Genomic DNA, 25,888 nt, shown 5'->3' with positions numbered 1-25,888 from the left:
CTGGTATGGATGGTCGCCGATACTCCTTGGAGACTTCCTGTCAGGAACATCTGCTGTCCAAAGGGCCAATCTTTCGTCCTGCTTTACAGTCGCTGGTTTTAATGGCTTGGCTGTTGAAAGCTAAAGGTTAGAAAATCTACCTCTAGGAAGATCTACCATTGTACCTGGCGTGAGTCTTTTTGAGGTTCTCCCTCGCTCCTTTTCGGTGGCTCGGATTTTGGCTTTCCTCCAACGGGAGGGGGTTGAGCAGTGCCTGGCTTTAAGTACCATCAAGGGCCAGGTTTTGACCTTGGTGGTTTTCTTTCAATATCCATTGGCCATACATTCCTTGGTGCGTATCTTTATCCAGGGAGCACAACACTTGGTTCCTCCAGTGTGGTCTCCATTACCGCCGTGGGTCCTCAAATTGGTGTCTATTATCCAGGAATCTCCCTTCGAAACCATCAGGAGGTTCCCAGAAGGTGGCCGTTTTAGTGGCTATTGCTTCTGCATGCAGGGTGTCGGAGCTAGCGGCGTTCTCTTGTCGTTCACCTAACCTGTTGGTTTACAGTACTAAGGTGGTTCTTTGTCCCTGTCTGTTGTTCCTTCCAAAGGTCATCTCTGATTTCCATTAGAATGAAGACATTGTGTTGCCTTCCCTATGTCCCAGGCCTAAACATCCTAAGGAAATTGCTCTGCCCTGGCAGCTACTGAGTCTTTTTGGAAGTCCGACTCACTATTTGTACTCACGGTTGGACCTCGAAAAGGGTTGGCCGCTTCTGCTGTGACTATTTCCAGATGCTTCAGACACGGTGATTCAGGAAAATGTATACAAAAGAAATAGCGCCCCCTATGTGTACAATTAATCACCATGTAGCCAACATCAATTTTGGGAATAAACCCAAAGTAAATGGATATATTGATTTTTATTTTGAGTCGCTACTTGGCTTAGTGATACTTGATTATAGTGCATATAACATAAAAACATATAAACCTGGTAAACATGTGCCGTAAAGAATCACATTATTCAAATATATATTGTGAAATTCAATGCAATAAAAATATGCTAACACATATTGCTAGACAATTAAAACATGGAAAAAATATTATATGATTAAAAAAAAATATATGATCAAAAAAATGTGTCCAATAGATACAAAATGGTGTCTTCCACACCCCGTGCTTAAATGTGCTCTATATTTTCCTTTCACACGTGCTCCTTAGTGATGCTCCTCCACCTTAATATAAGGGAGCCACTCACCAGACGAATCCGGGCCACCAGGACCCTCACAGCTTGGTAAATACAGTGCCTTGCGAAAGTATTCGGCCCCCTTGAACTTTTCGACCTTTTGCCACATTTCAGGCTTCAAACATAAAGATATAAAACTGTATTTTTTTTTTTTTTTAAGAAACAACAACAAGTGGGACACAATCATGAAGTGGAACGAAATTTATTGGATATTTCAAACTTTGTTAACAAATAAAAAACTGAAAAATTGGGTGTGCAAAATTATTCAACCCCTTTACTTTCAGTGCAGCAAACTCTCTCCAGAAGTTCAGTGAGGATCTCTGAATGATCCAATGTTCACCCAAATGACTAATGATGATAAATAGAATCCACCTGTGTGTAATCAAGTCTCCGTATAAATGCACCTGCACTGTGATAGTCTCAGAGGTCCGTTAAAAGCGCAGAGAGCATCATGAAGAACAAGGAACACACCAGGCAGGTCCGAGATACTGTTGTGGAGAAGTTTAAAGCCAGATTTGGATACAAAAAGATTTCCCAAGCTTTAAACATCCCAAGGAGCACTGTGCAAGCGATAATATTGGAATATAAGGAGTATCAGACCACTGCAAATCTACGAAGACCTGGCCGTCCCTCTAAACTTTCAGCTCATACAAGGAGGAGACTGATCAGAGATGCAGCCAAGAGGCCCATGATCACTCTGGATGAACTGCAGAGATCTACAGCTGAGGTGGGAGACTCTGTCCATAGGACAGCAATCACTCGTATACTGCACAAATCTGGCCTTTATGGAAGAGTGGCAAGAAGAAAGCCATTTCTTAAAGATATCCACCAGACACACCAAACATGTGGAAGAAGGTGCTCTGGTCAGATCAAACCAAAATCGAACTTTCTCTAGCGCTCATTGACAGACGTAGTCCTCGGTGATACACCACCTTCGGGTTATGTTGCCTCCACAGGAGCAGGACTAGACAGGAAATTAAAAAGCTCTGGCCACACCCCAGGGGCAGTCCCAGAGGGTATATCCTCTCTCTCTCTGCCTCAGCAAATCAGTTATTTTCTGTCTAGTTAGGAGTAAGGACCTAGATACCTTGCTGGGATCTTAGGTCCTGGCAAGAATTTTTTCTTAAAGGATTTTTTTAGACAGCTTTTTTTCTCCAGTGTTCCTGTGAGATCTTCAAGCAAGAAAGCTGAACTGGGCGACGGGCTGGATGTTGAGATCCGGTGGTCACCCCAGTTCAGCCTACGAGCGCGTGCAGGCCATAGCTCCGCGCTGGGTCGGCCGCGACAAAGTCCCATTAAAGGACTGTCCACGCGAGTTAAACGTCTCGCTGAAACGCCAAAGACCATGAGTCACGGCGTCCGTATCGGTCGACAGCCCTCCCGCCCCGGTGGAGAGGGGTACTGTCAGGAGTTGGTGCCCGCCTGGTTCCGGTATGGTGAGTAGTATGTTCCCCCTTTCCCCCTGACGGGTTTTGTGGTGAACGCGGGCCCCTCTCTGTATGGTAAGATAGAGTCCCTTTCTATCCTACAACATGACACAGATCCTCCTACTTTGAGTGTGATTTTATGTGTGCAAAAAGCCAGGAGGCTTGGTTTGGGAGCTAACAATCTAATTGTATACATGTTTTTAAGATGTAATCTGTGGCATTCTGGGAATCTTATGGGTTAAGAATAAGCTACCTACCAGTCAGAAGCCACGGACATGTAGACTGCCTTCCTAATCAGATCTCCAGCTATTAGCAGGCCTCCCGAACGGCCATGCGGTCCGCCAGGGCCGGTACCGCCAACCACGCCATATCCCCATGCAGTGAGAGTGTTGTGTGCCCTGCAGCACACAGCTATTCAGTACGGGCCGCCGCCATTTTTTTTGCTGGATCGCACGAGCCGCCATTTTGGCGTAGCCTCGTGTCTCCAGCATGGGGGCGGCCATGTTTGAGGTGATCCAAACACCTCGTGGAGCTTGGGGGAGGCGCCGGAAGGCGTACAGAGGGGCGGAGCCGCCTCCTTTCTTCCTGGGCAGCCAGCCAAAAGACTTCCTGTTTGTTAAGACAGCGCTGTAACCTGTTGCAGTTAAACTCTGAGCATCAAGTGGTGAGCCTGGGGGTCTATCTCTCTCTCTCTCTCGATCGATAGGGATCGCTAGCAGGTAACACTAAGGGGCTTTTGTGGCGCTGGGGGTCGAAAAAAAAAAAAAAAGTTTTATTTTTGAATTATATTTTCCAGGAAGTAACTGGAGTTATCATGGACCCTGCCACACATATTCCCCCACCTGTTTCCCTCGAGGGGGCCACGGGACCCGCCGGTGCACAGAGTATAGAGTCATTTACAGCAATTTTGGAGTCTATGGTGGCTCGGGTGGAGGCGGTCAGGGACGGGGGTCAAGGAAGCGACCCCCGCCTACCCCTATACCATCTGACACCTCTGACTCAGATTCAGAGGTGGTCACGGCAGTTGCAGGTTCCTCTGCAAGGGCTGTTATCCCAGGTAAAGCCCCCTCAGACAGTGAGGAGGACGCTTCTTCTCCTGCTATTATTCAGGAAGAAGCATTGGTGGATGCACTAGTTGTGGCAGTGCAGGAAACCTTAAAACTTGAGGCTTTACCGGCAGAGGCAACTGAAACAGAGATTCCCTTTGGTACTAATAAGCCCATCAAGACGATGAAGGCTTTTCCTGTACCTAAATGTTTCGGTAATCAGATTAAAGGAGAATGGGAGCATTCTAAACGTACCTTTACTATTTCCAAGCGTATTGCTAGACGCTATCCGTTTGAGGAATCCATCATTAAGAAATGGACGGTACCACCAGTCGTGGATCCGCCTATTTCCAGGCTGAATAAAGCCACGGTTATTCCAGTGGAGGACACTTCGTCCTTTAAGGATCCGGTGGATCGAAAGATGGAAGCAGAGTCCCGCACCATCTTCTCTCTGATAGGGTCAGCTTTTAGACCAGTAATTGTTATTGGTCTAGTTTCCCAGACACTTACGGAATGGGCGAAAATGGTACGCCAAGATCTTAGGGGAAAAGATATTCCCCAGGAGACATCTGATTTGATGGAACAGATTATACAAGGGCTACAGTTTATCTGTGACGCAGCCTTGGACACTACTCCCTTATTAGGGCATGCATCTAAGACAGCGGTGATCCTCAGACGTGTGCTGTGGTTAAAATGCTGGTCAGCTGACCTAGGTTCCAAGAAGACCTTGACAAATCTCCCCTTTCAGGGGAATCGTCTATTTGGGGCCAACCTAGATGAAATCATTAAGGATGCCACTGGGGGCAAGAGCACTTTTTTGCCACAGGCTGCTAAAGCTAAGGGACCTCGCAACAAGCGAGGACCTTTCTTTACCGCCCATAAAGGGCGCCCGGCTGGTACTAGCGGGAAAGGCAAGACTCCTCCAGGAGGGTTCAAGAAGGGCTGGTCGGACAAGCACAGGACCAACCCAGCCAAACCCGAAGCAAAGGAGTACACAGCCTGAAGGTGCGCCCCCACCCGGTTTCAGGGTGGGGGGACGTTTTCACCGGTATTCAGGACATTAGATCGAGCATCAACCACTACTACCGGTGCGATTCTTCCCTTCCAACATTTAAGTACTACAGGAAGCGGTTATTACCGTTCCCTGAATAGATCTTTTCCTTTACCCTTTCCTAAGATTAGTCCCGATACCTCACAGGAATCGGATCTGGTTGACCAGATAGGCCAAGTAGCCTCTAGTCGGGTGACTTCGGTCCCTGAGGTTCAACCAGAAAAGATCACCTTTCCTGACAACTATCAGGTATCTGATAAATGTGTGGGAACAGAAAACGACCAGACTTTCTCGGATGGTCGGGGCCAGATACCTCTAGGGACGCCTGGTTCAGACCCAATCAGCGCCAGTGGTCCTAGAAATTCTAGGCTGGCCTCCTCAAGCCGGCCTGGCCGACTTGAACATGTTAGTCGTAGACGTTCCGTGGGAACTTCGTCTCAGGGAGTGTCTGTGGTCTCAAGGACCAATTTACCATCATGCTTTACAGTCGCTGGGTTTAATGGCCTGGCTATTGAGACCCAAGTACTGAAGGACAGAGGTTTGTCAGCTTCAGTCATTCCTACCCTTATTAAAGCAAGGAAAGCGACTTCCAGCAAAGTTTATTATCACACATGGAAAACTTATATTGCGTGGTGCGAATCTTTAGGATTTCCTCCACGTACCTATTCGGTGTCTCGAATATTGGCCTTTTTGCAACAAGGGGTTGAGCAGAAGCTAGCCTTGAGCACCATCAAGGGTCAAGTTTCAGCATTAGCAATCTTCTTTCAGAAGCCTTTAGCTACCAAATCCTTGGTGCGGAATTTCATCCAGGGGGTGCGGCACCTGGCTCCTCCAGTCCGCGCGCCCTTACCGCCTTGGGATCTTAATTTGGTTTTGTCGGTTCTACAGAAACCTCCTTTTGAAAACATCAGGGAGATTCCCTTGCTTACTTTATCCCAGAAAGTGGCCTTCTTGGTGGCTATTACTTCTGCTCGCAGGGTGTCAGAACTGGCTGCATTATCATGCCAGTCCCCATACCTAGTGATTCATAGGGATAAGGTAGTACTTCATCCTAAGCCATCTTTTCTTCCCAAGGTGGTTTCAGATTTTCATCTGAATGAAGATATTGTACTACCTTCCTTGTGTCCTCAGCCCAAGCATCATCGGGAACATGCGTTGCATTCCTTAGATGTGGTTCGGGCAATCAGGGTATACCTGAAAGCTACGGAATCATTCCGTAAGACGGATTCACTTTTTGTGATCACGGATGGCCCCAGAAAGGGTTTGCCTGCATCTGCCGCGACCATTGCCAAATGGATTAGACAAACGGTGGTACAGGCTTATTCTATTAAGGGTCAGAGTCCTCCGTTCCCTGTTAGGGCGCACTCCACTCGAGCGCTCAGTACTTCCTGGGCCTTTCGCCATCAGGCGTCAGTGGTCCAGGTATGTAAGGCGGCCACCTGGTCGTCAGTACATACCTTTACAAAATTCTATAAAATTGATGTGACGGCATCGGCGGATGCCTCATTTGGCCGCAAGGTTTTGCAGGCCGCAATTTGAGGAGACCGGTGGTCTACCTCGAGGGTTTTTTTCTGTTTGGAAAAAAAAAAAAAAAATTTGTTTTCTCTTTTTTTGTTGAGTCTCATCATTAAGGATGAGCATTGTAAACTTCTAGTTGGCACCGGTTGGGCCTTCTAGATTGGGATTTGATTTCCATTTTCCCACCCCTCAGTTGTGATACTGCTCTGGGACGTCCCGAAGGTGGTGTATCACCGAGGACTACGTCTGTCAATGAGCGCTAGAGAAAAATGGATTTTTGTAAAATCTTACCGTAAAATCCTTTTCTCTTAGCTCATTGACAGACGTAGTCCCCGCCCCTCTGTTTTTTTTTGAGTTGGGTTAAAATCTCTAAAGACTGCTTTTTCACATAACTGATTTGCTGAGGCAGAGAGAGAGAGGATATACCCTCTGGGACTGCCCCTGGGGTGTGGCCAGAGCTTTTTAATTTCCTGTCTAGTCCTGCTCCTGTGGAGGCAACATAACCCGAAGGTGGTGTATCACTGAGGACTACGTCTGTCAATGAGCTAAGAGAAAAGGATTTTACGGTAAGATTTTACAAAAATCCATTTTTTTGGCAACAATGCAAAACGTTATGTTTGGCGTAAAAGCAACACAGCTCATCACCCTGAACACACCATCCCCACTGTCAAACATGGTGGTGGCAGCATCATGGTTTGGGCCTGCTTTTCTTCAGCAGGGACAGGGAAGATGAATAAAATTGATGGGAAGATGGATGGAGCCAAATACAGGACCATTCTGGAAGAAAACCTGATGTAGTCTGCAAAAGACCTGAGACTGGGACGGAGATTTGTCTTCCAACAAGACAATGATCCAAAAAATAAAGCAAAATCTACAATAGAATGGCTCACAAATAAACATATCCAGGTGTTAGAATGGCCAAGTCAAAGTCCAGACCTGAATCCAATCGAGAATCTGTGGAAAGAACTGAAAACTGCTGTTCACAAACGCTCTCCATCCAACCTCACTGAGCTCGAGCTGTTTTGCAAGGGGGAATGGGCAAAAATTTCAGTCTCTCGATGTGCAAAACTGATAGAGACATACCCCAAGCGACTTACAGCTGTAATCACAGCAAAAGGTGGCGCTAGAAAGTATTAACTTAAGGGGGCTGAATAATTTTGCACTCCCAATTTTTCAGTTTTTTATTTGTTAAAGTTTGAAATATCCAATAAATTTTGTTCCACTTCATGATTGTGTCCCACTTGTTGTTGATTCTTCACAAAAAATTACAGTTTTATATCTTTATGTTTGAAGCCTGAAATGTGGCAAAAGGTTGCAAAGTTTAAGGGGGCCGAATACTTTCGCAAGGCACTGTATGATTGGTCTCAACTTGTAACTCCCATCTTCAAGACCACTCTCCTCAATCAAAAATGGTCACATCCTTAACAAATGGATATGTTTTTCTTTGGGTGTTGAATAAAGCTCCAGATTATCAGAATTCCAAAAATAAAACATAGGACATGTGATCGTGCAATACGTTTATTCAACTTTCTTTTTCCACATAAAAAAAGATAAAACCACTCACATTTAATGTGACTACATGCGGCACCCACTGCTGTCAGCTGTGTTCCACCGAAACCGGAAGTTGCGAAACCGGATCACCGCTGCGGACCTCAATGCATTTCAACGGAAGGCATCATCAGGAAGTCATCTTTGATTCAGGCCTGTTAAATTGGGGTTAGGTTCCTCCTTTCCCTGTTAAGGCACACTCTACTCGCGTGCTTAGTGCCTCCTGGGCCTTCCGTCATCAGGCATCAGTGATGCAGGGTTGCAAGGCGGCCATCTGGTTGTCTGTGCACACTTTTACAAAGTTTTATAAAATGGATGTGTTGGCATCAACAGATGCTTCTTTTGGTCTGCAATGTTTTACAGGCTGCTTCTTAGAGGACCTGGTCCTCTTTGAGGGTGTATTGTTTTTTTCAGGTGAGCTCCAGTTGTTCTGGTTGAGCTCCATGTTACCTGGTTGGCTATGGTTGGCCTTGGGAATTTTTTTTTGCTGTTTTCCCACCCCGTGTTTAACCATCTGATGTTCATTGACGAGCATAGCACCCACCCATCTGTAGAGTTGGCTTTCTTCTGACACTGCTTGTAACAAAACTGAGTGCCTATAGCTGAGTGTGCGTGTATACCCCCTGGGACTGCCCATAGGCGTAATCAAGCTTTTTCCTGCCTAGTGTCCTACTTCTGTGGGGGCAGTATAACCCAATGGTTAAGAATGGTTAAGAATAATCAGGAGCTGTGTCCATCAATGAACATCAGAGAAATGGATTTTAGGGTATGTCAAAAATCCCATTTTCTCATCAGCAGTATATAGTATCAGCTGTATGTGCAGTAAATAGGACAAGTCAAAAGCTGCGTTTGAAATGCTTTGAATTGCACCGTGATTGTTTGAAGAAATTTGTTCTATGAATGTACATTTAAACCGCAGACAAGGCAGGTCAAATACAGCCTTTTCTTGTTAAATACTGTGTTTTCAGTTCAAATGCATCTGCATTATCTTGAATAGAAAACGCAGAATATGATTAGAATGCTCTTCAAAATGAGAACTTATACTGATGATCTGAGAATCTGAATAACAGCCTGTTGATCCTTCACCTTCCACTGTTGAATTTGGTAGCACTGCTGTAGAAACAGTTAAACAGCAGGGAGGCTCACAAAGCTAGAGTAGATCCAGAACATAACACTTCGAAAATACTCTAAAACTTTCATCTCTGGAAGAATCAAATACAGTGACTACCTCCTCTAAAGCCCTTTTTTATGGCTTTGTTTATGAGTAAGGTACATGTTTCCTTTAAATTCTAGGCATATAGCCGGTGCAGACGCACTAACTTGTTTTGTAAAACTTTATAAAACTCAATAAAAGATACATTTGTTAAAAAAAAAATCACTCTAAGCATATAGCAGCTCTGTGGATAATAGGAATTAAAGTGATTCTAAAGGAAATAATGAAAAAACACAAACATGTTAAACTTAGCTGCTGTGTGCAATGGTTTTGCACTGAGCAGACACCATGCCTCCTCTTCTCTGGTCCCCACTGGCAGTTCTGGCTCTTTTTTCCCCCTGTCGAGTGGCTCCCAAGCCACACTCTAAAACAGAGCGGGGCTCGACCCCGCCCACTGGCTCTCTCCTCATTGGCTGTGACTGACAGCAGCCGATGCCAATGTGCAAGACTGTGACCAGGGATGTCTAAAAACTTTCATGTATTTGCATGTGCATTGTAAACCACCTGTGTGTCTGCAGATGTGCCCGCAGACTCTGCCTGGACCCAAAGGCCAGGCAGAGCCTGTGGGTACATTGCGCATGTGTCATGATTGGTGGCACCCGGAGGGAATGGAGCCACCTGGGAGGTGGACAAAGTTCCACTTTAATATGTTTTTATATTTACAACTTACTAAACATGTTAGAATACTGTGAGCTGTAGATATAATAATTGATCAGGGGTTCCCTGAGATATTTAAAATTATTTGATGGGTTCCTCCATATTAAAAAAGCCAATCTAGACTGTATAATTATATGTTCCTGCATGTTTAACCCTATAAAAGTATTTATTCTATTCAGGTGAATAAATTCTCACTTATATCAGGGTCCTAAGACCAGCAAAAAAAAAGTCAGCGTGCTGTCAGGTAAGATTGGACAAGCTGGCAGTGGACTGCATTTCCCACATGGCTTTGCTAATATTACTAAACATGATCTAGAACATGCTGTTATTCTAGCTCTGGATAGACACAACTGCTCTGAATTTTGACAAATAAAGTGGTTGTTTAATGAGGTGGGCATGTTTCCACAGGGAACGCAGCAAAGACCACCAAAATTACTAGTGATGTGTAAAGAATTAGATCCAGGTGTCTACTGGGGGAGGTAAAGCTTGAACAGCCATGTGTTCAAATGCTAAACAGACAGCAAGATTTAAAAGGAATCCACTAATATAACCACTCTGAGAGCACAGCACAGAAGAGGAGAGATGACTGTTAAGACCACTGCCGTTTCATTCACACAAGACACCAATACATGGAGGGCAATGGCTCATTATCATTTTTGGTAGAAGTGTTATTCTATTGATTTTATAAATCTATGGCTATAGTACTGCTACAATATAACCACATTTATATTGCTGTGGCTGATACAAACAATACCTTAAGCCTGCGAAGTCTGTGCGATGCAAATTCAGCCATACAGTTTGTATAGCTGAACTTGCATCTCATTCACACAAAAATGCTGCAGGAACCTTTTTTTTCCCCCCGCACTGGAATCGGATCGCATGGGTGTTAACACCCATGTGATCCAATTCCTGCCTAAATTCACAGTTTGCACTGCAATCTGCGAACCGATCTGGGGGTGTCATTAACTTTGTATTGACACCCGCTTTGGTTCCCAAAGGGCAGTGTGAACTGCCTGCGAAGGAGGAAATTGGGCTGGTTCCCGCATCACAATAGTGTGAACCCAGGCTAAAGAGGTTCTTCACCCTGTAATCAAAAATTTAAAAGTGAGCAGCTACAAATACTGTTGCTGACTTTTATAAAATACACTCTCACTGTCCCAGGCTCCAGCGATGTCCTCACCTGACTGGTGAGGTCTTCGGGGGCAGGCGCCAGCATCCTAACTGTGGGCAGCCAACTGTGACTCTTTGCGACACCACTGTCAGCTGCCCACTGTGCATGTGCGAGCCACGCTGTACTCCGTGATTGGCCCTGCAATTCCCTGGGACCTGAGACATGTCCCAAGGGGCTGCTGAGGGAAGGAGGGGGGTCGAACTTCGGCTTAGATCACAGTGAAGATCTGACCCGAAGTTGGAGCTAGTATCTGTCAAAATCTGTTAAAAAAAAAAAAAATCATCCCAAATATTGAAGGGGGCGGGGGGTTGGGTGGAGGAAAAGCATAACTTCCCTTTTTTGGTGAAGTTTTGCTTTAAACTGCAAATAGATGGATCGAAATATGGCTGGTTCAGCAGGGACCGGACAAATTTCAAGCTATGTATGAACACTGTAGTTGTACAGAAACCTCCCCGCTGTCAGAATACAATGACACACTGGGAGAACTCCCTCATTATTTTTTAGACTGTGTATGGGGGAATTGGGTCATACAACATACACAATTCAAAAGACAAAACTGTGAATAAAGTTCTGTGTGTGAATGAGATCTTGGGCTTTATTTGCATGGGTGCTGTGTATTGTACAGTGTGAATCAGCATTTTGTTTGTGGTTGGAGATGTGTGCAGGCAGCCTACATGACTCTACGCGATTCAGAAGCTGTACAAACAAAGCCGCAGGTCCTAATTTGTGTGGGTGCAGGTGTACAACCCCGAAAACAGGCAGTGTGCATTCGGGGCCACTCAGTCGCACCTGCACACCTGTCAAATTGGACTTAGAGCTGTGTTTGTACAGCCACTGTGTCCCCATAGAGTATCAGGTGGCTCCAGATGCACATACAAACCACTCATTCACAATGTATTGGCCAAAGAACCTGTGTGAATGAGCCATTCATTTTTAAGGTTTTTTTTTTACAATTTTTAAAGAATTTGTTACACTTTTTAGTTTTTTTACATTTTGTTTTACAATGCTTTTTTGTGGGGGCGGGGGGCTTCTGTGAAATATCAAGGGTCTAAACAGACCGAGAAAGGGAATACAGTGAATGGTAGGTACCGGTTACTCACTGTGTTCATTCAGAAAGGGAAGCGGCCTGTAAAACTAAAAAACATATTTACCACCCCTTCCCCCGCTGTCCATCCTGAAATGATTTCCGTGTACCTGCAGCAGCCAGAGAGAGGGAAAGGAGGGAAGCCTGCAGCGCTGAGGGAGGGGCACATAGGGGGGCCCAGTCAGCAAGGAGAAGGGTAACCTTGACAGAGATGGTGATTGGAGTGGCTGGGAGGGGCCAAAATACTGGAACTGATCCCCCTGTTGCCCCAAGCCCCCCCCCCCCCCTCCCAGTGCTGTCAGCTTCAGCCTTATCTCCTTTCAGCTTCTGCAGGGGGATCAGTTTCTGTATTTCAGCCATACAGGAAACATTCCTGTACAATCGATTTAAAAAGTCTGCACACCCCTGTTAAAATGTCAGGGTTCTGTGATGTAAAAAGAAAACGAGACAAAGATAAATAATCAACAGTGACATTACCAAGAAATGGATGTCCATCCAAAATTGATGAAAAGACGAGAAGAAAACTGATCAGGGAGGCTGCCAAGAGGCCTACAGCAACATTAATGGTGCTGCAGGAAAATCTGGCAAGTACATGTGACAACAGTCTTCTGTATTCTTCATATGTCTGGGCTATGGGGTGGAAGTGGCAAGACGGAAGCCTTTTCTTAGGAAGAAAAACATCCAAGCCCGGCTAAATTTTGCAAAAATGCATCCAAAGTTTCCCAAAAGCAGGTTGGAAAATGTGTTATGGTCTGATGAAACCAAGGTTAAACTTTTTGGCCGTAATTCCAAATGATATGTTTGGCGCAAAAACAACACTGCACATCACCAAAAGAACAACGTACCCACATTGAAGCAAGGTGGTGGCAGTATCATGCTTTGGGGCTGTTTTTATTCAGCTGGAACAGGGGCCTTAATCAAGGTAGAGAGAACAATGAACAGTTCCAAATACCAGTCAATATTGGCACAAAACCTTCAGGCTTCTGCTAGAAAGCTGAACATGAAGGGGAACTTCATATTTCAGCACGACAACGACCCAAAGCATACATCCAAATCAACAAAGGAATGGCCTCACCAGAAGAAGAATAACGTTTTGGAAGCCAGAGCCCAGACCTGAATCCGATTGAAAATCTGTGGGGTGGTCTGTAGAGGGCTGTGCACAGGAGATGCCCTCGCAATCTGACAGATTTTGAGTGTTTTTGCTAAGAAGAATGGTCAAATAAGTCAAGATGTGCCATGCCGATAGACTCATACCCAAAAAGACTGAGTGATGTAATAAATTTGTTGTTCAACTAAGTTGTACAGGTCACATTAAAGATGGAAAAGATCTGAAATTATTTATCTTTGTCTCATTTTTATTACATCACAGAAACCTGACATTTTAGCAGGGGTGTGTAGACTTTTTATATCCACTGTAGTTGCCCCTGTCCCCCCCCCACACCTGCACCGATTACCCCCTTTTATCCAACATTCAACTCCCCTTGCTGCCTAGGTTGAACTGAAGATACTTCAGATTATTTAACTGTACTAACCTATAGTAGATCAAATTTCTCAGAAAGGTATGCTTTTAATCACACATACTCTCCAGATTGACAGTACTCAGAAAACAATAGCATGACCTAATACAGGACATAAGCCATTTTAATATAAGTTTGATTCTGGATTAAATGAAGATGCCAAAACACTAATGGATATCATATTGTTATTCGCTGATATTATTGGCAGACTGGAAAATCAAATTTAGAGCCACATCCCTTGAATGCTAGAAAGATTTAAAAGTTTGATCCAAGCAAGCTTTGCCAATTGACAAGTATTTGCAGATAAGAGTCCAGCCTCTTATTGCATATTGTTTTAGCTGGGAGGTTTCCAGCTCTAATAGAACCCCTCTACATGGCAGCAAAAAGCAATAATCTGTATTATGTTAAAGTGATCCTGTTGCAAGACCACACAGATTTAGCCCTCGTTCACATTGGAAGCAGGTTTGAAATTGCGCGTTTGGGGGCAATTTGAAAGACATCTGTACAGGTTCATGCACAGATGTCTATTGGAGTTGCCCCCCAAGTCGTCAAGAGTAGTGTAGGAACTACTTTTGGAAATTGGTGCAGTGCCGCAAAGTTGGAGTCGCACCAATTCAGACGGTGTCATTGCTGGCAATTGGCTGCAATTTGGCACGGGAGCTATAGGACATGCAACCTCAAAAGAAGATGATTAATACTTAACTTTCCATTCTTCATTCTCTGGAAGAGCTACAACTGCGCACAGGAAGAAATAATCACTTTTTATCCCAATTCTTTATTTTTATTGTTTATTTTTATGCATCACATAAAGTACAAAGACCACAAAACAGACACATCCAAAATAATATGTTCATACTGAGGCTCAATGAGAGAGAATCGTACACCATCCTAGACACAGTGTGGTGCCACCCCCAAGTCTAACATAGTAACCAGGTCCAGCTAAGAAGAGCAGATGTATGTATGCGAGAATCCCCTGAGGGACCGGGCAATAGGATGACATGGTAAACTCCATAAAAGGAAGAAAGTAAAGAAGGCAGCGCAGGGAGAAAGAAAAAGAATGAAAAAGAGAGAGAAGTTGAATAGACAAATAAATAAAAAGGGGTGGAGAAGAGGAGGTAATGGGTGAAGGTAAAGGGAAAGAGGGGTTTACTCCTCTGAGTACATTTGTGCCAATAGAAACACCTTTTAAAGAATTTTCATGAAGGACCCCCTCTGTGGCCACCAAGTCCTCTAGCTCATTGATTTTAGTAACCTTTCTCAACCAGACAGATATGGACGGGGCCTGTGTCTGCTTCTAGAAAAGCGGGATGAAGCCCTTCGCCCGCAGTGAGCAATAATGGTCGAATTGAGCACCTGTAAGCCTTACCGGAAAAATGGTGGTAATGCAGGAAGAAATACACGGGATCCCACTGTAGCACATGATTCGTAAATTTCTGAGCTATACGGCACACTTCTGTCTAGTACAGTGATGGCGAACCGTGGCACCCCATATGTTTTGGAACTACACTTCCCATGATGCTCACCTACACTGCAGAGTGCATTACTGGTTTATTAGTTATGAAAAAAATTATTGAGACAACTGATTTATGCTGCTGCTAAAAAAGAGATTGGTCACTGGCAAGCAAAGCAGTTTAGTCAGCCCAGTATAACTACTCTTCCTCCCATCATGCCTCAATTTTGTAGAAAAGCAGTAGTAGGAGTGGTTCATAAAGACAGAGAGGACTTGTGTCCTTTATTAAACTCCAAGAAAAGTATTTTACATTAATGCTGTTCTCCCTTACCATTTATTAACCTTCCTAGCGGTATTCCCGAGTGTGGCTCGGGGTTAAATTTCAGTGCCAAAAGCGGTAACCCCGAGCCACACTCGGGGTACCGCTAGGAAGATTGCTGGATCCTGGAAGAGAGGGTACTCACCTTGTCCCCAGGATCTAGCGATGTATCCCGGCGGTGTGCGGCGGCGGATCTTCCTCCCGATGCTCTGTGTGCCCCGGCTTCCATCTCCTGCGACGTGACGCTCGCAGGGGGGTGGAACCGGCAGCAAATTCAAAAAGTAAAACACCCAAACACACTGATACATTGCAAAATAAAATAAATTCTCATTAGTTTGCCCCCCAGTGCCCTTTCCTGCAGTTTTACTGTACTTTTTATGTGTGTGTATATATATATATATATATATATATATATATAATACGTATGTGTGTGTGTGTGTGTGTATATATATATATATATATATATATATATATATATATATATATAATATATGTATACGTGTATGTATGTGTGTATATATATATATATATATATATATATATACTGTATATGTATATATATATATATATATACACACACATACATGCTTTAACTTATTTATAGTTATTATATTATAATTTAGGATTTTGTGTTTCAAACTTTATCATACCCGAGATGTTATAAAGAAGAACGCACAGTAAAAAAAAAAAAAATCACATGTAAATAGTTGGTTTGGGCTGCTCATTCTTAAGAATTACATGCAAAATAATGGTACCACTTTCAGCACCTAAAATCGGAAAGAATCATACCGCCAGGGAGGTTAATAAACATAGGGGTCAATTCACTAGGAGTTAAATAACGACAAATAAAATGCGGTAAAATAGCTCTTGCGTTAAATCAGTTTTGAAAGTGCAATTCACTAAGAATTGTGCGGTAAATAACTACTGCGGTAAAGTTTAGATAATGGGGTAATTACCGCATATTTTTATGCGGTAATTTATCGCATTGAGCTGGTTGCTAAGGAGCAGTATGGAAAGCCGGTTACCACGCCCCTAACAGATGACTCAACTTCCTGCTGACAGCTGAATGTAAAGAAAAAATGCCCGAAAGTAAAAATTATGAAAAAAAAAACAGCTTGGGGTTCCCCCCAATGCATACCGGGCCCTTCGGGTCTGGTATGGATTTTAAGGGAAGCCTCATGCCAAAAAAAAAAACAGTATGGGCCCCCACCCCGTCCCCCCACCCCCCGAAATCCATACAAAGACCCTTATCTGGGCAAGTAGCCTGCCAGGTCAGGAAAGGGAGGAGACGAGAGACAAGCCTTCTAAACCCTAACACGCTATATTCCCTCAACATGGGGGGGTGCTTTGTTGATGTTAATGGGGACAAGAGTCTCTTCCCCACAACCCTGGTCTGTGGTTGTGGGGGTCTGCAGGCAAGGGACTTATCGGAATATGGGAGCCCCCTTCCCCCCATGCGAATGAGTATGATTACATTGTACTAATTCACCAAAAAAAGTGCAAAAAAGGTATAAAAACACACACAGTTTTTGACAACTCCTTTATTAAAAAAGTCAGTCGAAGTAGATCCAACATCAATCACAACGCCCACTGCCCGCCAGACCGGAAAAAGTTGAGGAAAAAAAAAACCTCTGGCCCTGGCGAAGGCTTCCACAGACTGCCTGCTCTGCTGTCTGACACTTCTTAAATAGCTCACTGTTCTTAATGACCTCACTGAGTGGCCCTGCCCCCTTGTGACATCACCGCCCAGGAGCTTTCTGTCAAAAACTGTGTGTATGTTTAATTTCTATTTGACACTTTTTTTGGTGAATGAGTAGGGTTACAATGTACCCCATACTCACTCACATGGGGGGTGGGATCTAGGAGTTCCCATGCTAAAAGGGGCTTCTAGATTCCGATAAACCCCCCACCTGCAGACCTCCACAACCACATCCCAGTGTTGTGGGGAAGAGGCCCTTGTCCCTATGTTGAGGGCATGTGGCCTGGTAGAGGTTTGGGGGGGGGGGGGGGGGCGGCGCTCTCTATTCCCCTCCCTTTTCTGACCTGCCAGGCTAAATGGTTGAGTAAGGGTATGATATAATAATATTTTGGGTGGGGCACGCCATGTTCTGTCCTTAAACCCTGGGCCTCTTCTAATTGTTATATTCTTCTATGCTGAAAAATATCAAAACTCAATCCCCCACCATCATTCCCCTTTTCTTTTTGTTTTTGTGGCCAGGCTTCCTTTTGATGGGCTGTGTTAGGTTCCAGGGCAATTAGCACAGTAGAATACAGGGTATGACATTGATCTGATTTGCTTCTTTGATGACTTTCTCATTTTAGTTACTGTTGCAATGTCTTTACATAACAGGAATATCCTCTAATGTTTACAAAAGTTTATTCAGCATATTCAACACCTAAGGTGTAACTGATTGTTTTGATGTTGTCTTTAATGCCTTTTATCAAGGGTGGAAATTTTGTACACTTGTTTATCAGATAATTTTTCATATTTGCACTGTATGTGTACTTCTTTTTTTATAAAACCCTAATATGGGGGAAAATGGCCTGAAACAGCATGGAGTAGGACGTGAGTGGCCTGAGCTCTGTCTATTAATCCTCTTTCTCTATTGATCCTGCACTCCTACCATCTTTCCTGCCAGCCTGTCTGGTCCTTCAGACTACCCTGCGCTCTGCCAACTTCTTCCCTGTGTATTTTCTCCAGCATACCACCCGATTGGAGCGCTGCTTCCCTGCCCGGACTTCATCCTTAGGCGAGACTGTGGCTTCAGCCTAGTCCTGGAAGCCGGCGGCCATCTTGCTACACCCGGCTGCTCGGTCCACGCTGCATCCTGATCCCTTTGCCTGCTGGATCCACTGCACACAGGTACTACTAGAAGCCTGGACTTCCCCCGCTCCCTGCAGCCCCCCCTGGAGTCCTCCTTACACACCAGCCCATCAATGCTCCTCTGGCTTTGCCCCTGGAGTGTCGGCCATCTTTGCATGCAAAGCTGCCAATGCACCCCGATCTGCCAGTAGACTACCTGTGGCCGCATTAACTATGCATCCAGCATTTCTTTTAGCCACATTCCTTCTGGGCCTGTCCCCCCCCCCCCCTGGTGTCTGGCCGCATTTCTAATCTGACGCCCTTTTCCCGCCGGGCCTGCTGCACCTGACTGGACCTTACTGTTACTATGGCTCCTCCAAAGTCCAAATCGGAGGCAGCATCCAAGCTGTATAAATTTCACAGGTCCGAGAGGGACGGCCCGGGTGAAGACGGGGGAGCTGTGTCAGAGGGGCGGGGGTCAACCGGAGCAGACACGGTCAGAGTATTGGAAGCTATCTCTACCTTACAGGCCAACCTGACTACCAAAATTGAGGAAGTGAAAGTGGATATTTCCCTGGTCCGGCAGGACCTTCACAAGCTTAAAGAGCGGTTTAAAACCTCAGAAGCCAGAATAGGGGAAGTGGAGGGTGCGATTTCCCCCCCCCCCCCAACCTTACAACACTCCTCTGAATGCATGCAGCACCAAAGCAGTAAATTACTAGCTAAACAAGATGATATGGAGAACAGGCTCCGTAGGTGCAACCTCCGCCTTATCGGGCTGCCGGAAGCCTCCGAAGGGAAGGACCCAACTTCTTTCCTGGAACAACTACTGATTACAACATATGGCAGGGAGGCCTTCTCGGCTGTGTTCGCTGTTGAAAGGGCGCACCGCATGCCTGCTAGGCCACCTCCACAGGGTGCTTTGCCGCGTACGTTTATTGCCAAATTGCTGAATTATAAGGACCGGGATGCGGTGCTCCGTATGGCACGGGTGAAGGTAAATATACCCATAGGCAATGTTAAAGTGGCTATCTTCCCTGACTTCTCCACCAAAAGTGTAAAAGAGCAGACAAAGCTTTGCTGAGGCCAAGAGACGGCTACGCATCAAAAACCTTAAATATTCTATGCTGTTCCCCGCTAGCCTTCGAGTGGAAGATGATGACCGCTCCATTTTCTTTGAATCACCTGAGGATGATATCACCTGGTTGGAACGTCGGGATACCGCCAGGAGAGGTACTGACTAACTAACACAGTACATCATGTGACTCCATGGTCCTACCAAGGACTACATGCCTCCTCACTCCTGCCTTTTCTCAAGTACTGTACTTCACCTGTCGGGCCTCTTTCTTCAATCCTCCCAGTTTACCATGTGTGTCCCTCACCCCTGGTTCTTCTTTTCCACCATTACCTCCTGCTGTGACAGCGGGTTCACTCCACTTACCTATGTTCACTACTGAGCTACAGCGACTATTGAGGTACCCGTCTCTTCAGTGAGGACACTTTACATCACTGTTTCCCTGGCAAGGTCTACCAAATGTGCCTCTATTGCTACGGCTGTGCTACACCAGCCTTTCAGGCTGCAACTGTTTACTACTGAATTGCTCCCATGCATTACTGGAGTCATACTAATGGGAGACACGTAAGTCTTACAATATGCAAGCTTTACTCAGTGAAGTTTCGCCCCCCCCCCCCGCATTACTCGGGAGACCTGGACTACGGACTTAGGCGTGATATGCTACCCGCCCCGCCGGGCTGTGAAGGCCCTACTATAGTGCACCCAGAAAGATGTGACTGTACAATTGTTTCTCAACAGCACCTCCTTCTGTTTGGGGCCCCGATCCAGGTTCTCTCTTTGCTACTGTTACGCTTGAGTGAGTTGTTTGCCTCACTTCAAATGCAAGCTACCGTTTTGTTATGGGACTATGCCCACACCAGTTGGGGTCGGTGCTTGGCTGGGTGGGGGGGTGGGGGGGGTGGGGGGGTATGTTATCTCAAAAGTACAGTATGTTCAGTGCAAATGTTATTGCTTGTACCATGCTCTATTCAGTCTATAAAAAAAAAAAACCCTAATATATTTAGGTTAAAGAAAACAGAAGGAGAAAAGTCTAAAAAAAGAAAACTAATGCAACCACCATATATAATGATTGGTAAGCTGCAATATATAACATTTTTGGTTTTGGGCTTAATACTGCTTTAAGGGTTCATTTACACCAGGTGCATTTGGACTGTGCTGGACAGCCTTACCTAGTGCAGTTCAAATGCAAGACAAGGGAAAAAGCCTTGTTCCCTATGAAGTCAGTTCACTTCCAGGACCTTTTTTCAGTGCACCATGGTTCAGCACAACCCCCTGCCTCACATTTTGCTCCTGGCAGTAGAACTGAATGAAATGTCAGCGCACTGTTTCCTCTCAGAGCAAACCAGCAATGTGTCCAGCAAGGCTTTCTAGAGTGTACGAGTCTTAAGATAAACATTTTTCTGTGAAACTCTGTTAAATATATGCCTTAATGCAGTTTGATCATTTGTAATTTAAAACAGGCCAAAAGCTTGCCATAACTCCAACATATGCCCAGGCTCCATTTCAGTGTCAACAATGGGACCTACTATAGATCCAGCAGTAGGGTCTTTGTCAAAGGGTGATGTTCAGGCACAGCTAGACGTGTCCCACAGTAACAGCTGTGCTTCTAGAGTTTGACAGTTTCTAATGCCCAAACTTTTAAAAAATATCCCATTGGGAAGATTTTCCTTCACAATCTGTTTAGAGACGGCAACAGAAAGTGAGAGATATCTAAAAAAAAAAAAAAAGGAATAATCCTCTCATAGACAGATGTACTACAAGTTCCATTGGAAGATTTCACCTGGTGACAGCTTAAATATTGGGATTTTTCCTCACTTTCAATACTGGTGACAATGATCACCAGGGCAAACAGAGACACATAAAAAACCTGACTGGGCCTATTCAATCATAAACCAAAATTGGCTTTGGATACACAAAATTAATTTATTCACAAATGCATCTAATAAACTTTAAAGGCCTATTCACACTTGTTTATATTGGGAGCAGATGAATGTCTGCATTACTGCAATGCACCTGCTCTTGTGCGGTGTGTTGCGGTGCCATTCATTACGAATGGCAACCAAGATGTGCCATACAAGTGCATAAAAGGGCCATTCTTTGCTAGTATGGCTTGGATTTGGTGGATGTCCTTTCCTTCTGGTTCCATTATATTATATTATATTATATTATAGTTCCCTATATTATGTTTTATGATTTTTGTGTTTCTTAGCACAATAGAATAAGTATGGAAAAAACACTTTAATCGAAAAATTACTATTTTTTCCTAAAATGGTAGCTGCCTTGCTGTCATGCTGATGCATTGGCTTCATTGTTTCCTGAGTCACGGACCTAGAACAAGTATAAAGAAAAAACTTTCTGGAATTTATTTTTACCAGCCATGTTCCCAGTCTGCAACTCAAAAAGTATCACTGAAAAAGGGTAACTGTAAGACCACATGCACAACAAATATTTTAACAAATTGTCCCCTAACTTTACCTCTCTTTTTCTTTACAGGCAAAAAAAGCCTTAAAAAACATCCTACAGAAATGCACCCATCTGCCAGCCCTTGAGCCTCTCCTCCACGATGCACCACCCAACATCCTGAAACACGTAGTTGGCCAGTTCAGCAAAGTAAGATATAGTATAGCTATAGTTTTCTGTCTTCTTTTTACTACCCTACCAGCTGTGCCATTCCTGAAACAATGCAAAACATAGGAGATCCAGAATGTATATGAAAGAATTGCCTCTTCCAAAAATGCTGTAGCTTGTGGCAAGAGCTTACTGTTTTAGCACCATGAGGGTATTACCATACGCAAAGTGCTTATTATTATTCTTGTCTGTAGATGGGGAAAATACTTTTTTATATACAACATACACACAAATAAACAAGCAAAAAATTGGGGGAGCAAACCCTGAACATGTATATCTAAAGCCGGTGCAGCTATGAACCAAGCGACATGTATATTAAAAAACAATAGCGCACACATGCTAAAGAAATGACTATCAAATATGGAGACAATCCATAAATAAAAATGGGGATTTGGTCCCACCATATGGCCATATCGTGCTCAAGCCCACCACTACGTCAAAGTACCCCATTAACAGTGGGTGCTACACTATCCATAAAAAAGGATGAATCCAGCCTCTCTAACCCTTGGAGATAACACTCCTTGCTGGGAGAGATGTGCAACTGCAATACAAGGGACTCCTCCTATATCTACTTGATAGTGGACACTGATAGAGTTGTTCAGGGTTTGCTCCCCCAATTTTTTGCTTGTTTATTATGCATTCGGTCTGACCAGACTTCTGAGGTTGAGCACCCCACCCCCCATACACACAAATATCAATAAATTCTCTTTGGGTAATGAAACGACCAATGGAGACCAAGGGAAATTATGGTCAGAAGGTTTTCAAATATTTGTTTTTGTTACTGCCATTGTGCTATGTGTAGCCTGTGCAATTGCTGTGATCAAACGCTAGCAGATGCTTTAGCAAAAATTGCCCTTACCCATAATCTTTCTGGTTTTTTTTTTCTGCCCCTTAACAGTGAGGGGGATTTTTTAAAATAAATTAATAAAAAACAGCTTTTATGCAATGCTGTTTTGTTGGGTTGGTCACTAACTATCATATGACAGTAATTACCAGCTTGGAGTTGATATTTTCGACTCCATAACCCTTCATGAAACTATGTCACGTGGGGGAGATTTACTAAAACTAGTGCACACAGAATCCAGGGCAGCTGTGCATAGTAACCAATCAGCTTCTAGATTTTATTGTCAAAGCCTAATTGAACAAGCTGAAGTTAGAAGCTGTTTGTTTACTATGCACAGCTGCAACAGATTCTGTGTGCACCAATTTTGGTAAATCTCCCCTTGGGGACAAAGTTTCATGAAGGGTTATGGAGTTGCAAATATCAACTCCATGCTGGTAATTACTGTCATATGATAGTTAGGGACATTAATGTGTACATTTAGCAGTAGGGGCAGATTATAGATTAGTGCCATGGTTCTCAACGACTGGGCAACTGGATTCCCTCTGCTGGGCCCTGGCTTCCTTACTGCTTTGACAACTAGCTTTAGGAGCAGGCAGGAGCTGCAGTCTGGCAGGAGTGATCTAACATGCACTTCTCCCAGATCCTGGAGTCAGGTGTCGAGCTGCGGGGAAGTGTGGTGGTGACCGGAGCAAGGCTTGATTCATAACAAGGCCGGTAAACAAAACTTGAGCAGTCAGAGTAATTACAGCCCATTCACATGGAACATACATTGCTTAAACATAACCAGCCACCCAAGCAAACAGTAATCTTCGGAGAGAGCACCGGGTTAGAAGAAACTTGCAAGGGGGAGACAAAGCCATTAAAGCAGCATACCTCTCCAACTACCTTCTCTTTCTAGGAAGCAATAATTTGCCAATAAAAAATAGATTCCATAAACTGAGTGATTTAAATGAGGAATATAACATGGCGAAAGATTTATGAAAGCCTTAATATATACAAAAATAAAAATTTATAAATAATTATGTATTATAGATATGTGTGTGTATTATATATATATACAGTATCTCACAAAAGTAAGTACACCCCTCACATTTTTGTAAATATTTCATTATATCTTTTCATGTGACAACACTGAAGAAATGACACTTTGCTACAATGTAAAGTAGTGAGTGTACAGCTTGTATAACAGTGTAAATTTGCTGCCCCCTCAAAATAGCTCAACACACAGCCATTAATGTCTAAACCGCTGGCAACAAAAGTCAGTACATCCCTAAGTGAAAATGTCCAAATCGGGCCCAGTTAGCTATTTTCCCTCCCTGGTGCCATGTGACTCGTTAGTGTTACAAGTCTCAGGAGTGAATGGGAAGTAGCTGTGTTAAATTTGGTGTTATTGCTTTAACTCTCTAATACTGGTCACTGGAAGTTCAACATGGAACCTCATGTCAAAGAACTCTCTGAGGATCTGAAAAAAATAATTGTTGCTCTACATAAAGATGGCCTAGGCTATAAGAAGACTGCCAAGGCCCTGAAACTGAGCTGCAGCATGGGGGCCAAGAACATACAGCGGTTTAACAGGACAGGTTTCAGAACTGGCATCGCCATGGTCGACCAAAGAAGTTGAGTGCATGTGCTCAGCGTCGTATCCAGAGGTTGTCTTTGGGAAATAGACCTATGAGTGCTACCAGCATTGCTGCAGAGGTTGAAGGGGTAGGGGGTCAGCCTGTCAGTGCTCAGACCATTCACTGCACACTGCATCAAAATGATCTGCATGGCTGTCGTCCCAGAAGGAAGCCTCTTCTAAAAATGATGCCCAAGAAAGCCCTGGAACAGTTTGCTGAAGACAAGCAGACTAAGGACATGGATTACTGGAACCATGTTCTGTGGTCTAATGAGACCAAGATAAACTTATTTGGTTCAGATGGTGTCAAGCGTGTGTGTGGGGGCTACCAGGTGAGGAGTACAAAGACAAGTGTGTCTTGCCTACAGTCAAGCATGGTGGTCGGAGTGTCGTGGTCTGGGGCTGCATGAGTGCAGCCGGCACTTGGGAGCTACAGTTCATTGAGGGAACCATGAATACAACATGTACTGTGACATACTGAAGCAGAGCATAATCCCCTTTCTTCAGAGATTTGGTCGCAGGGCAGTATTCCAACATGATAACGACTCCAAACACACCTCCAAGACGACCACTGACTTGCTAAAGAAACTTAGGGAGGGTAAAGGTGATGGACTGGCCAAGCATGTCTCCAGACCTAAACCCCATTGAGCATCTGTGGGGCATCCACAAATGGAAGGTGGAGGAGCGCAAGGTCTCTAACATCTAACCGCTCCGAGATGTTATCATGGAGGAATGGAAGAGGACTCCAGTGGCAACCTGTGAAGCTATGGATAACTCTATGCCCAAGAGGGTTAAGGCAGTGCTGGAAAAAAATGGTGGCCACACAAAATATTGACACTTTGGGCCCAAATTGGACATTGTCACTTAGGGGTGTACTCACTTTTGTTGCCAGAGATTTAGACATTATTGGCTGTGTGTTGAGTTATTTTGAGGGGACAGCAAATTTACACTGTTATACAATCTGTACACTCACTACTTACACTACGCTACAAAGTGTAACTTCTTCAGTGTCACATGAAAAGATATAATAAAATATGTGAGGGGTGTACTCACTTTTTTGAGATACTGTGTGTGTGTGTGTGTGTATATATATATATATATTTGTTTTATTGATTTTCTGTTTGAAATTGCTAGTTACACGTACCCTTTCTGATTGGTTTGCACTCACGTGACGACAAAAATGTCTGCTCCAGGGATTTTACATTACATTAGAAATGAGAATTGAGAATAGGCAGCGAACTTGAGTTGTGACTAGTAGAAACCAATCCAGTTTGACTGTTTACAAAGATCATTCAGTGTTTTCACTCCCTTCATTGAATTCCATCATCCCACGATTTTAGTAGAAATCAAGAAGCTATCTGGATTGGGACTTTACAGGAATTTCAACTACTAAACTATAAAAATAGACATTTATTGTCACATATCTTTAAAAAATATTGAAAACATTATAAATAACTGTTAAAACAACTGTTGATCCCCAAATTTCTCATATTCCAACACATTTCGAAATACTCTTCTTCAAAGGAACAGAGAAGGTACAAATGCTGAAAAATAGATAAGAGAACATCACAACTAATCCTCAATTTAGAAAACAATTTCACTGATAATTTTGGGGATTCATTAAAGAAGAATTTTAAACAGTTCTGTGGGATACAACTACAATTGTGTGCTATTTTTCATCTCTTCAGTTG

The 25,888-nt window shown here is 44.0% G+C and overlaps 1 protein-coding gene across 1 annotated transcript in view; it reads left to right on the top strand.

Moving 5' to 3' along the window:
* Positions 1 to 25,888, top strand: part of SPAG6 (sperm associated antigen 6) — a 184,195-nt gene that overhangs the window by 132,417 nt on the left and 25,890 nt on the right. Inside the window, exon 9 of the mRNA XM_082258041.1 lies at positions 21,601 to 21,717. Coding sequence (XP_082114167.1) covers positions 21,601 to 21,717 — 117 coding nt within the window. The remainder of the gene's footprint in view (positions 1 to 21,600; positions 21,718 to 25,888) is intronic.

This window comes from Pelophylax lessonae (genome assembly GCF_965119305.1).
Source record: "Pelophylax lessonae genome assembly, chromosome: 5".
Taxonomy (NCBI): domain Eukaryota; kingdom Metazoa; phylum Chordata; class Amphibia; order Anura; family Ranidae; genus Pelophylax; species Pelophylax lessonae.
The sequence above is the reverse complement of the archived record's forward strand: the minus strand, read 5'-3'. Positions and strand labels throughout refer to the sequence as shown.